Genomic DNA, 14,147 nt, shown 5'->3' with positions numbered 1-14,147 from the left:
ATGAATCAATGAGCAAATTAAGTTGATTTGGAAATGCAGAAGATATTAAAGATAAATTTAAGGAACTGCAGAAAGAGGGGGGAAGGAAGTCAAGTTCTGAAAAGGTAAAATGATTGTAAAGTTAGTGAATTGTATAAAATTGAAAAATCATTGAAATGAAACAATAGCATATTCCCTGTTTACCCTTGTTTCAGCGCCTTCCTCTGTTGCTTTTTCTGTGTTGAATCTGTGAAGCCTTTGTGCATGCATATAATTGCAGTTCAACATATCTCATTGCTCATCATATAAGACACACAGAACATCATAAACATAGCATAACCTATTGTTATGAGTTGTGGGTGGCAGATTTCCCTAAATTCCTGGGTCTGAAAGCTGTTAGAATTTAATCAATTCTTGGAGTGTTAATAAGGCTGCCAGACACTGGATTTAGCAAAACATTAAAATACCAGCCAAACTGACTTCCCGTGTTCAGGAAATCGCCTGGGAGGCCAGCCATTACTCAAAGGGAAAGGGAAGCTAATGGGCAATCAGGCAAGACTCTGTGCTCCCCACTCTGCTTTAGGATGATTAGCAGAGAAAAAGCTGATTGGAGAGTTTAGAGTTGCAATTGGGGATGCTGTGAGCTGGAGGAAAACAGCTGCAGTCTGTGAAACTCGGCAAGCTGGAGGGAGGCTGAGCCATGGCTGGTGTCTTTGTGGCTCCAATACTGCTGTGGCTAGGGGAGAAACAAGAACATACTGGGGTGTCAGTGCTGTAAGCCCCTCCATCACAGGGTCAGGCTGCATGTTGTTGTTGTTGTTTAGTCATTTATTCATGTCTGAATCTTCGTGACCCCATGGACCAGAGCACGCCAGGCACTCCTGTCTTCCACTGCCTCCCGCACTTTGGTCAAACTCATGCTGGTAGCTTCGAGAACACTGTCAAACCATCTCGTCCTCTGTCGTCCCCCTCTCCTTGTGCCCTCCATCTTTCCCAACATCAGGGTCTTCTCTTCTCATGAGGTGGCCAAAGTATTGGAGTCTCAGCTTCAGGATCTGTCCTTCCAGTGAGCACTCAGGCCTGATTTCCTTAAGAATGGATGGGTTTGATCTTCTTGCAGTCCATGGGACTCTCAAGAGTCTCCTCCAGCACCATAATTCAAAAGCATCCATTCTTCGGTGATCAGCCTTCTTTATGGTCCAGCTCTCGCTTCCATACATCGCTACTGGGAAAACCATAGCTTTAACTATACGGACCTTTGTCGGCAAGGTGATGTCTCTGCTTTTTAAGATGCTGTCTATATATGTGTAAATAAACCATATATCATAAAGGAACTACAGTCTCCAATCGCAAACCCTGGGTAACTGCCTGGACCCCTGGAATCCTTGCTGCTTAGAGAATGGGGTGCTGTGCAACAATATTTATAAAGAGAATTGATTCTTCTAAGAGGGATGGGAAGCTGGTGACCCATGGGCTGGATCTGGACCTTGAATCCTTCCTAATCGGCCCAGTAGTTTCTCTGCCCTCTTCGCAGTCCCATTCCCTTCCCCCCGGTTTTTCAGAGCAATCTTGTGGCAGCAGTGATAGGAAACCCAAGATGCTGCTTGCTGCTGCACCCACAGTTCCCACCCCTCTGTCTTGGTCACCCCCCCCCCCGTGCCCTTCTGCAGAGCTTGGCAAAGACGACTAGGCTAAGCTTTTGGGGTACACCATGTTCATCGACAGCGCTTGGGCAGGATAAAAGGGGACCTGAAAAAGAAGAAGCAGAAAGAAGAAGAAGAAGAAGAAGAAGAAGAAGAAGAAGAAGAAGAAGAAGAAGAAGAAGAGTTTGCATTTGATATCCCGCTTTATCACTACCCTAAGGAATCTCAAAGCGGCTAACAATCTCCTTTCCCTTCCTCCCCCACAACAAACACTCTGTGAGGTGAGTGGGGCTGAGAGACTTCAGAGAAGTGTGACTGGCCCAAGGTCACCCAGCAGCTGCATGTGGAGGAGCGGGGAAGCGAACCCGGTTCACCAGATTACGAGTCTATCGCTCTAACCACTACACCACACTGGCTCTCCCTGCAGCCCTGAAGAAAAGGGATCTTTGGGGAAGGTAGATTATGGAGATATTTCTGCATGGAGGGTACAGTATTTTCCTTGTTGTTGTTGGGGCTAGATGTAGAGTTGTCACATTTGCCTGTATTCACATGACAAGTACGTATCCAGGCTGGGGAGTGTCTGGGTGGAAAATGGAGAACTGAATATATTGTGGGTGGGTTTCACTGCATTTGGGGCAAAAGGCTAGGGAACATGGGACAGCGAATGTCTGGATGCAGAAGTGAAAAATTAATGGGGAAAAGTGTCTTGGGGTTGTGGGGAAGACGACAGGTATCAGTTTTGTTTTTGTCTGGCCAGTGGCCAGTTAATAATAATAAATAATAAATTTTCATTTATACCCCGCCCTTCCCGGTTCAGAAAACAACAAATTTAAAACACTTAATTGATGCAACAAAAAACAGCATAAAATACAGTCATACCTCGGGTTGAATACGCTTTGAGTTGAGCGCGTTCGAGTTGCGCTCCTCGGCAACCTGGAAGTAACAGAGTGCCTTACTTCTGGGTTTCACCTCTTGCACATGCGCAGACGCAGCGAAAAGCGACGCGTGCGTGCACAGACGTGCCATTGCTACTTACGTTTACTTCTAGATGCGAACGGGGCTCTGGAACAGATCCCGTTCGTATCTAGAGGTACCATTGTACAGTATAAACATGAATAACAATAAATTCAAAAATCAAAAATCAATTTAGGGGGGAAATCCATCCAATAAACATTGGATGATCTCACCAGGGCTTGCTGGCTAAATGAGTCCTGTTTGGGCCAGCAAGGAGACCAGGGAAGAATTAGCTGTGGGATCCCAGTGCGGGTAATCTTCATAAAAAGGGGAGGGGGAGGGAAGGAAGGGGAATAAAAGATCAGGATAAGTTCAAATGGAAAGCCAGGTGGAATAGCTCTGTCTTTCAGGCCCTGTGGAAGGAAGTTAAATCCTGCAGGGCCCTGGTCTCATGGGACAGAGCATTCCACCAGGTCAGTGCCATCACTGAGAAGGCCCTGGCCCTTCTGACTTCCTTAGGGCCCGGGACCTCTAAACTATGATTATTCACAGACCTTAAGGTCCTCTGCAGGGCATAGTTAGATGGATGTGTATGTGTGTGTGTGAGTGTTTGTATCGCTGGATGTATGAATGGATTGTGACCAACCCTCATCCATCAGAGTACATTTCAGTTGCTTTTAACTTGGAAGGGGGAAATGTGGAGGGTGGCTCTCCTGGTATAAAGTCTAGTCATTCTTAAACAAAAGGCTTCCATAAGAATAGAAAATTTCCTCAGAGTTCTGCACATTGATGTATTGCTGCATTTTGCATAAGGAGAAATTTGAAGGAAAGTTTGGGTTTCCTTCTTAGGCAAAACATCTGAGGAATTCAGAAGGACCCTAGCTTTTTATTGAGACCACGCAACATCTTTTCTGAGGAGAGAGTGCTGTTTCCAAAATTGCTCCTCGTCTCAGTGCAAACCGCTTGAAAGCTAATAGAATCATAGAATTGTAGAGCTGGAAGGGACCCCACTCTGCAGTTTGGGAATCTCAGCTAAAGCATCCATGACAGATGTCTATCCAACCTCTGCTTAAAAACCTCCATGGAAGGAGAGTCCACAACATCTCCAGGGAGTCTACTCTGCTGTCAAACAGCTGTTACTGGCTGAAAGTTCTTCCTGATGTTTAGTTGGAATCTCCTTTCTTGAAACTTGAATCCATTGGTTTGTGTCCTACCCTCCAGAGCAGGAGAAAACAAGCTTGCTCCATCTTCCATGTGACAGCCTTTGAGATATGTGAAGATGGCTGTCATATCCACTCTCAGTCTCCTCTTTTCCCTCAATCGTTTCCAGAACCTTGGTCATTCTGGTTGCCCTCCTCTGTGCATGTTCTAGCTTGCCAACATCCTTCTTAAATTGTGGTACCCAGAACTGCACACAGTTTTCCAGGTGTGGTCTGACCAAGACAGAATAGAGTGGTACTATTACTTCCCTTGATCTTGACACTATACTTCGGTAAAGGTAAAGGTAAAGGGACCCCTGACCATTAGGTCCAGTTGTGGCTGACTCTGGGGTTGCTGCGCTCATCTCGCTTTATTGGCCGAGGGAGCTGACGTACAGCTTCTGGGTCATGTGGCCAGCATGACTAAGCCGCTTCTGGCAAACCAGAGCAGCGCATGGAAACACCATTTACCTTCCCGCCGGAGCGGTCCCTATTTATCTACTTGCAATTTGATGTGCTTTCGAACTGCTAGGTTGGCAGGAGCTGGGACAGAGCAACGGAAGCTCACCCCACCGCGGGGATTCGAACCGCCGACCTTCTGATTGGCAAGTCCTACGCTCTGTGGTTTAACCCACAGCACCACCCGCAACCCATACTTCTGTAGTGTTAGCTTTTTTTGCTGCTGCATCACACTGTTGGCTCATGTTAAACGTGTGGCCTACTTAAGACCCCTAGATCATTTTCACATGTGCCACTGGGAATCCAGGTGTCCCATGTCTTATATTTGTGCCACTGGTTCTTCCTGCCTAAGTGCAGAACCTTACATTCCTCCCTATTGAAATTCAACCCCCCCCCCCATATAGGCCTTTGTCCTGCCCTGGCAATTTCCATCAAGCAGTATTTCCGTCGCTTGATTTTATGAGTGAAGAATGCCATCATGGCCTTGTCTTGTGGCCTCGCTCTTGAGTCAAATAGCAGCTTCAGAGAGAGGGAGATGGTTTCAGGGTGGAAAAGATTCTGCAGATGCTCCTCCCTATCCTCATGTTGTTGTTGTTTAGTCGTGCCCGACTCTTTGTGGCCCCATGGACCAGAGCACACCAGGCACTCCTGTCTTCCACTGCCTCCCGCAGTTTGGTCACACTCATGCTGGTAGCTTCGAGAACACTGTCCAACCATCTCGTCCTCTGTTGTCCCCTTCTCCTTGTGCCCTCCATCTTTCACAACATCAGGGTCTTTTCCAGGGAGTCTTCTCTTCTCATGAGGTGGCCAAGGTATTGGAGCCTCAGCTTCAGGATCTGTCCTTCCAGTATCCTCATAGCTGTTCTTAAAAGGAGGGGAGGGGAACTAGGCATATTAAATACAATTACACATCTAGCATATTGTCTAGTTCGGTCTGCAGAGGAGAAGGTCACCACTTGCTCTCTGTAGCTGCTGCGAAGTTGCTGCGACGGCACGCCAGTCCGATTTGCCTCTCCCCCTCCCTCTCCCCCACAACTTCAATATTTATTTATTGCAAAGATGGTTCCTGTGACAGTGTTTGTTATTTTACCTGAAGTAACAGTCAAATCTGATTCAAAGGGAAGATGCACAATAAAAGATAACAAAAGGTCAGCTTCTTGAATAACGTTAAAGACATTTGTCAGAGTCAATGGAGTCCGGATTCTCCTGCGATCAACCCATTTCAGGTTTAATTCTGTGCATGGAATGGAAAAGGTCCTCGTCTGTCTGTCTTTCTCCCTTTGAATCAGCTCTCCCACTAGGCATGGAATGGCAAAGGAATCGAACCACAATGGCCTTTCAGAGAGCCCTGTTATTTTCACCATTTGGGCTGTTATATGAAGCATGTGCATCGGATAAATGCTTCTTTGTAATAAACTGATGTTCACAGGGTTCTGCAAACTTCAGTCAGTGCCCTTTAACTTGGTGACTCCAATTAAGATGCTTGTTTTAAACCTTTGAAGCCATAGGCACCATTGAGATTGAGATTGGATTGGGGGGCAGAGGTGGACAGAAGCCTTTCCTCTCTCATTGTTTTCTAGTTGACAATCGTCCCCTCTAGTTTGCAGATATCCGGCAACAGTGAACGATAGAAAACGGATCAAATCCTCCTTATCTGATAAACTTGTTTAACGGTGACTGGTTTTTAGGGGTAGTTGCTGCTGTTTGGGAATCGGTTGCAGGATTAGTAGTTGCACTGCCTGCTGTGGGATTATGTTTGCACGGACAGGCAGAGACCCCCCAACCCCGGGCGACACCCAAGTGGAATAATGACTCAAGACAATGTCTTATAGGATTAAAATTTGGCCACAACTTTATTAAAGCTTCAGATGTAGGGAGACCTTGGCTCAGGCATTGGGCGTTTATCCCTCCCAGTCCCTAGCCAGGGATCTGGGGAACATCAGGGTTATCCAGAATGTGTGGGGATTGGGCTGGCTCTGGAGAATGTCTGTTCAAGCAGAGAGCCCGCCTCCCATTTTGCCACCATCCCAGGGGAGAACAATGACAACCTATTGGCGTATGACCAATGCCTGCCCTCAAAACAACCCCTTTGACGGGGGAACCCTGGGATTGCCGCTGCAGGGGGTGCGTGGGTCACCGCTTCACGCCCCCAATTTAGAGAACGCCCCCCCCCAATTTAGAGAAGATATACTAAAGGGTTCCGCCCAAGGCCTGAAACCGCCAAAGTTGTGATGTTTTGCTACGGGAAAGGCAAACCTTTCAATGCAGGAAAATTCCTTTCCGGCCCTTCAACAGCGACCCTGACGTAGCAGCGCCCGCATACCTGTGGAGAAGAGGTTAACCTGCAAAAGAAGGCTTAACTGAGGGGGTGGGCAGAGTGGGAGAACTGGCCAACTCCTGGCAACGCCTTCTCAGCTGGGATTGGTTAACTGGCAGAGGTAGGCAGTTACCTCCAGGTGTCCAGCTGGGGGGGGGGGCAAATCCAGGCTGTACTGCTGGGAGCTGCATGGGATGGGGGGGGGCTGCACGCGCCACGCAAAAGGCGCTCCCCATTTGATGGGGGCCATTACCTCCAAAGTGCTCTGCATTTACCTTTTTGTCGCCCGCCTTCATGGAGTCTCTCTTTTTATTTCAGATTCTCCAGTTCACAGCAATTCTGCACCTGCAAATCTGGGATCGGGCCTTCCCACAGGGAGTTCCTTAGATGGCACGCCCAACTACCTTGAGTCTCCCCTCAGTGCTTCAAGGACTCTCTCGTCGTCTATGAGCTCAGCAGCATCTGTTAATACAATGAGCTCTCCGTACAGAGTGCTCACGTCCTCTATGGGAGCGCATTCCGTTCCTTTGTCTTCACCAGCGGGCGTGAATTTTGCTGCACACACTAGCCCCCAGGTCGGTATCAACTGATATTCTTTTTTTATGCAGTTTGGTAAACTGGAGTTTTCATGAATATGCCGTATGTTAGGCCCAGTTCTCAATTATTTGTGGAATTTCTTGCATGTGGCAGGAGGTTTTTCTGCAATAGATGAATAAAGCAGTTGACGTCCCTATTGTGTTCCAGACAGACAGATATTCTGCTCCAGATATTCCAGAACACTTCTGCTGTGTTCTAGAGACTTGTGGCCCTCCAGATGTGGTTAAATTCAAATGCATCAGATACAGACAGCATGATGGAGAAGCAGGAGTGACTGGAGCTGTGATCCAATAAGATCTGAAGGACTATAGATTCCACATTGCTGTTCTACAGATTGCCCCAGTTTGAAATTCGGAAATAAAAGCTAAAGAAGTTCAGCTAGCTTCAGGAGTGCACTAAGTAAATCTCTTCTAGAAAGTCAGGGGGAAATGCTGGAACAGATTTAGAAGTTGTTTGGGGAAAGGAGAGGGAGGAGAAGTTCTAACAGACAACTAAAACTCCTTGCACTTGCAAAAAGAATGCAATAATAATAATAATAATTTATACCCCACCCATCTGGCTGGGTTTCCCCAGCCGCTCTGGATGGCTCCCAACAGAATATTACAAACACGATAAAAAATCAAACATTAAAAACTTCCCTAAACAGGGTTGTCTTCAGATGTCTTCTAAAAGTCAGGTAGTTGCTTATTGCCTTGACATCTGATGGGAGGGCGTTCCAACAGGGTGGGTGCCACCACTGAGAAGGCCCTCTGCCTGGTTCCCTGTAACCTCGCTTCTCGCAGTAAGGGAACCGCCAGAAGGCCCTCGGGGCTGGACCTCAGTGCTGAACGATGGGGGTGGAGATGCTCCTTCAGGTATCCTGGGCCGAGGTTGTTTAGTTCTTTAAAGGTAAGCACTAACACTATGAATTGTGCTCGGAAACGTACTGGGAGCCTATGTAAGTCTTTCAGGACCAGTATTATATGGTCTTGGCGGCCACTCCCATTCCTGCAAGGAACTGTTTGGTTGGATGCCTCCCTAAGAGATTTGATTCCCCCTCTCAACACTGTTTAGCAGCTCCCACTCAACTTCATCTCTGTGTATGGTGCACCCTTTGCAAACCAGGTGCCCCCGCCTTCAGCCCCAGCCGGCACACTCGGAGGCAGAGGAGCTGCATGCCACGAATGTACATGGGCAGTGAGGGATGGGCGCACAGTGAAACAATTCATTGCAGGTCTCACCAAGCATTTATTTATAAGGCTGTAACAGATTACGCTGCCTTCTTGCTAACCACAGATGTAACAAATCCAAACCCAGCCTTGGAAATTTTGTTCTCTCCTTTTGCAACCGTTCTCTGTCCTCTGTGAAGCATATTCCACCCCCCTTAAGCCAAGATTAGGCAGTTTGCTGTTGGCTGTGAGTCCTGTAAGAACAACTTCCCTGTCTCTCAATCTGGCAACTGGCCGTTTCTACCTAGCCTGGAAGAACTGGGTTCCTTTTACAAAGAGTGCTGCTGCTGCTTAAGATGGGCTTTGCACCAGGGTGGTCTGAAGGAATATTAAAATCTTTGCATCCCCAGGTGTGAAAGGGAAGAAGTGCCTACCTGCCTTTCAACAGGCCCCCATGATATATCCCAAGTGTTGACTGAATTATTAGAGCTCATCCACACTTCCACTTCTCCCAGGGCCAGAGAGCTTTCCCTGGGAAAACCTGCCCTTTCTCACTGAATCAGAGCAAAGAATGATACGCAGAAAACCAGATGGATGTTTGATGCTATTCAGCAGCGAAGAGTGATTTTTTTTTCCCTTGGAAAAAGCGGCTGGAACAAGCAGAAGTGTGAACAAGCCCTTGTTCTCACATTCTTTGTGTGGCTTGCGACGTGAGATTTAGAAGAGGTGTTCAAATGTTGCTTTTGCTGCCCCGGTATCTCTTGGCTGGGGCAGATCATCTGGTTAAATGTGAACAAATCCCCCCCCCTCCAAACCAGTTTGCAAAACATGGACTCTGAACAGGGGCGGCAGTTCCAAGCTGTCGTGCTGAGTAGCTCGAAGGAGTGCGGTTCACTTGCTTTCCTGCTAATGGGATGAGGCAGCTGGTCTTTGGGGATTAGCAAGCAGTCAGCTAATGGATTTGGGTTCAAGCAGCTGTCCCAAGTATCATACATCACTGAGCTTAATGTGCAGGAACCAAACTCCAAAGACTTTTAAGGAGACACTGATTCCCCCTGCCCTGTACTTTGGCTGGGGAATATGGGAGGGGAAGGTGCTAGACCTGCTTACCAAATTCTGCTTTTGTTTTTAAAGGAAGCCCTGTCTGAATTATGTGGCCCTTATTCCCCCAACTTGCAAGTGGGTGGCAAGATTGCAGGCCAACTCTCATAGCGTGGAGGTGCTGTTCCAGAAGTCCCTGGAGCTAAAAGAGTGGTTGGCTGGGTTTTCACATTTGCTTTTACAACTCTGAGCTCTTGGAGACAATGTTTGCTCTTCTTCCTCTTCCTCCTCCTCCTCCCGGAACAACGAACTGCTTCCCAGAAACTGTGCAGCAAGAGAACAGCAACCCAAACTCCACAAAAATTGACCGGGTTTCAGTGCTAACCAAGTGAGCATTTCCTTAAGGCAATGCTCAGAAGCATAGCTGCCAACTGTCCCTTATTTGGCGGGAAAGTCCCTTATCCCAGCGCTGTGTCCCGCTGCTGTCCGTTATTGATGATGTCCCTTAAACTTCCGGGTTTCAAAGGAAGCAGCTCCTCTCCCTCCCTCCCTGCCGGCCAGGGAGGAGGGAGGCTCCAACTGTGTTGCTTGGCTACGTTGCTCACCCAATAAGGAGTCTAAGAACGACTGGGGGGTGGAGCTTGCATGCCTTGTGCCGATCAAATCGGCCGCGTTGCCTGGGGACTTGCCTTTGCTCAGCGCTTCCCAGCGGAGAGGTGACGGTGGTTTTCCTTGCTGCATCCCCTTTGCCGGGTTGCTGCGCTGTGGGAACCACCGCTTGAGGCTTCGTTTGGCTGCTGGCTGGGCTTTCTGCCTTTGGCTAGGAGGGGCTCAGAAGTTGAACCTACCTGTGCTCTGAAAATCCCTTACTTTGGCTGCTGGTTCCTTATTTTCGAGGCTTTTGGTCCCTTATTTTCAAATCTGTAAGTTGACAGCTATGCTCAGAAGGTTAAAGTGCCTCATGGCACTGAGCTGCCTCGGGTAGAAGGGTTATCCTTCAGTGGCTGCCGATTCTGTATCCTGCTCTGGAAACTGGAATGGGTGGTGGACTCGTGAGGCAACTGCTGGTCACTAGAGCGCTCCTGGTAAGAAGCTGTGGTGCAAAACCCCCCCCCAACTTCTGACTGTTGTTGCTCTTCAGCGTGACCTGTCTCAGATTCCCCATCCCCTCCAAACAACAGCCCTTAATGAGTGCAATTGCATTGTCCAAATTCAATGGCAATGCGCTCTACGTGGGGCTAATTTTGAAGGTGACCCAGAAACTACAACTAATCCAGAATGCGGCAGCTAGACTGGTGATTGGGGGCGGTCGCCAAGACCACATAACACCGGTACTGAAAGACCTACATTGGCTCCCAGTACGTTTCCGAGCTCAATTCAAAGTGTTGGTGCTGACCTTGAAAGCCCTAAACGGCCTCGGCCCAGTATACCTGAAGGAGCGTCTCCACCCCCATCGTTCAGCCCAGACACTGAGGTCCAGCTCCAAGGACTTTCTGGCAGTTCCTTCACTGTGAGAATTGAGATTACAGGGAACCAAGCAGAGGGCCTTCTCGGTGGTGGTGCCCGCCCTGTGGAAGTTGGAGTAGCCATGTGTTGGTGATGGGGGCTTCATCTTTCCTTGCCTGCTGTTTTTCTAGCATCACTTGTCCCCTTCACCAGATTTTCTTTTAGATGGGCTGCAATTGCATCCTCAGACACGGGACATTTTTGAGCCCTGCTGAGCGAGGGGAATTTCTTTGGGTGGGCCATCTTGAGCAGAGACGATGGGCAGGAAGAGGAACGAACACCCATTCTCCTAGGACACTTCACCTGCTTAAAATCTCTTGCAAGGTTCTTTTAATAATAATAATAATAATAATAATAATAATAATAATAATAATAATAATTTTATTTATACCCTGCCCTCCCCGGCCAGAGCTGGGCTCAGGGCAGCTAACACCAGTAAAATTACAATAAAAACATAACAGGGGGGGAAAACCCAATTTAAAATACAGGTTAAAATACAATTTAAAATGCAGCCTCATTTTAAAAGTAGCCCATAGATCAAAACCATAAGGGGAGGGTCAGACTGAGTCCAAACCAAAGGCCAGGCGGAACAGTTCTGTTTTGCAGGCCCTGCAGAAAGATGTCGAGTTCCGCAGGGCCTTAGTCTCTTGTGACAGAGCATTCCACCAAGTCGGGGCCAGTACTGAAAAGGCCCTGGCCCTAGTTGAGAACAATCTAACCACCTTGCGACTTGGGACCTCCAAAGTGTTGTCATTTGTGGACCTTAAGGTCCTCCGCGGGACATACCAGGAGAGGCGGTACATGGATCCTAGGCTGCATAGGGCTTTAAAGGTCAAAGCCAGCACCTTAAACCTGACCCTGTACTCCACCGGGAGCCAGTGCAGTTGGTAAAGCACTGGATGAATGTGATCCTTTAGCAAGGACCCTGTAAGGAGCCTCGCGGCGGCATTCTGCACCCGCTGGAGTTTCTGGGTCAGCTTCAAAGGCAGCCCCACGTAGAGTGAGTTACAATAATCAAGCCTGGAGGTGTCCGTCACATGGATCACTGTGGCCAGATCTGGGCGAGAAAGGTAAGGGACCAACTGCTTAATACGGTGGAGATGGAAAAATGCCACCTTTGCTGTTGCTGCAACCTGCGCCTCCATGGAAAGGGAGTCCAGAGCCAAACTAGATGTACCTTTAGTTCCTTGACTTGCAACCACTTCCTAGGCAAGAGGAGTCCAATCTTCATTAGGACTGTAACATGCAGGAAGGGGAGGTTTAACCCTTCCCTTCCCAGTCACTCCACCCCCTCCTTGCTTCAATTAGTCTCAGAATCAAAGCTCCCATAGGTGTCAGAAGAATTCTCTCTGGCCAATCACAGGACATGGGGTGTGGTTTTTCTTGGGATTGTGGCTGTGTGCTGAAGTCCAGATAAAAACAAGGGCCACACACCTGCCCAGGAATGAAATGTTAAAACCTCTATCTGGCTGCTAGCCAAGCTATCAACATAACAAGTAGTTTGCCCCCTGCAAACTATCCCTCCCAGGAATAGGAAATGAAAATGGAAGAGTGGAAAGAACTCTCAAGAAAATGAAACTCACTGCTGCTTGGGAGACAATGGGATAGTATTCCTTACAGGGGTGAAGTCAAATGTACAGGAAAGGATTTATTTTAGAATTGGTGTTGAGATTCTAGATCTTTTCCAAAGGGTCAATAAAACTTTCTTGATGAGCTTCTACATGCTTGGATGTAGGTTTTGCTGTTTCATGGGTTTGGCTTTTTAAAAATACATGAAAAACACCAAAATATTGCTGTCCTTTGTTCTTGAGAGGTGTGTGTGTAAGTCTACAAGAGCAGTTTATAGAGCTGAAATAATATTAGGAAACCAGCTGAAAGGCAAATGTCACAAGATGACGCTTGCCCCAAACCAGCAAAGTGCAACAGTTTTGGCTAGACTTCTTGACTTCCCTGGTGCTTTTCAGTTAAAACCCCCACATCACACTTTTCTGAGCCCAAAGGAATACACTAGTAAAAATGGGATATGCACCATTTGAAGACATTCACGGTCATACATTTGAGTGCTGAAAACTTTCAGATTGAGCTTTCTGGAGCTGACCAAAGTCCCTAGAAGCCTTGGGAACTTCCTTTGGCTTACTTGCACTGAACTAATGGTTTTCATACCTTGATCATTGTTGTTCCCTTTTGTGCTTCACGACCTATGGATTGATTAATGGGTTAATTGGTGCATGAAGGATCTTGCATTAAAGCAGTAGATTGATCTTAATACCACTTCCAGCAGTATAATTGGATATCAGTCAGGAGCTTTTCTAAAGTTGCATCTGGCCCCAATATGGAAACTTATTAGGTTGGAGCAGTTCCAGGGAACGCTGGGGTTCCTTGTAAGCATGTCAAAAGTTCTCTCAATTCTTGTCCAAAGTGAAAGCTCTTAGGTTCAGCAAAACTACCAAGGAATTCTAGTGGATGTGTTTGGAGATTTCACATTAAGGATATTTTGCAGGACGCTTCAGCAGACCCCTATAGGAAACATGTGTATGAGTTTTTGAACATCACATGGTTATTATACATCACTAAGTATTTGGTTGGGAACGCGGGTGGCGCTGTGGGTTAAACCACAGAGCCTAGGACTTGGCGATCAGAACGTTGGCGGTTCGGATCCCCGCGACGGGGTGAGCTCCCATTGCTCAGTCCCTGCTCCTGCCAACCTAGCAGTTTGAAAGCATGTCAAAGTGCAAGTAGATAAATAGGTACCACTCCAGCGGGAAGGCAACCCCAGAGTCGGTCACGACTGGGGTCCCTTTACCTTTAAGTATTTGGATGATCAAATTCTCTACTGGCATATACATACAAAATCAAACATAGAAGGCTGGTGCTTTTACTACCATATAAGGCTATTTGAAGGATGCACAAATCACTACCACACATAGCAAATGAAGAAGTATAATTGGAAAGTGTGCAGAAATGTCAGAAGTAAAGCAAATACGATCAGCAGAAGATGCATGGCCTTGCAGAGAGATAATTGCAAAGGTGCATAGGCAGAATCTGAAGAAATTTCACTTCCCGGAGTCCCTAGATATCAAGGTTTGTAAATGAAAGTTTTGGAAATGGTGGGTACCACAAGAGGGAAGGATGCTTATCATTTTCTTTTTTTTGGGGGGGGGAATGATTCTAAGACACAGCTTAGTTGGTTGCAACTCAGAAGGCCAGAATTTCAGGAGGCACTCAACCTTCTGCCAAGAAGCACTTTCCCCAAGAGTCTTATGGAGAAGTGAGTTGTGCTGTGTCCCCTCCCCCCACTTGTTGT

General features: G+C 47.4%; 1 protein-coding gene across 2 annotated transcripts in view; it reads left to right on the top strand.

Annotated features, from left to right (window-relative positions):
* RXRG (retinoid X receptor gamma) overlaps positions 1-14,147 on the top strand; it is an 89,541-nt gene that overhangs the window by 46,094 nt on the left and 29,300 nt on the right. For both annotated transcript variants that reach the window (XM_079981557.1, XM_079981558.1), the window contains exon 2: positions 6,870-7,126. In XM_079981557.1, the coding sequence (XP_079837683.1) occupies positions 6,870-7,126 (257 nt within the window). The remainder of the gene's footprint in view (positions 1-6,869; positions 7,127-14,147) is intronic.

This window comes from Podarcis cretensis (assembly GCF_951804945.1).
Source record: "Podarcis cretensis genome assembly, chromosome: 6".
Classification (NCBI taxonomy): Eukaryota; Metazoa; Chordata; class Lepidosauria; order Squamata; family Lacertidae; genus Podarcis; species Podarcis cretensis.
The sequence above is the reverse complement of the archived record's forward strand: the minus strand, read 5'-3'. Positions and strand labels throughout refer to the sequence as shown.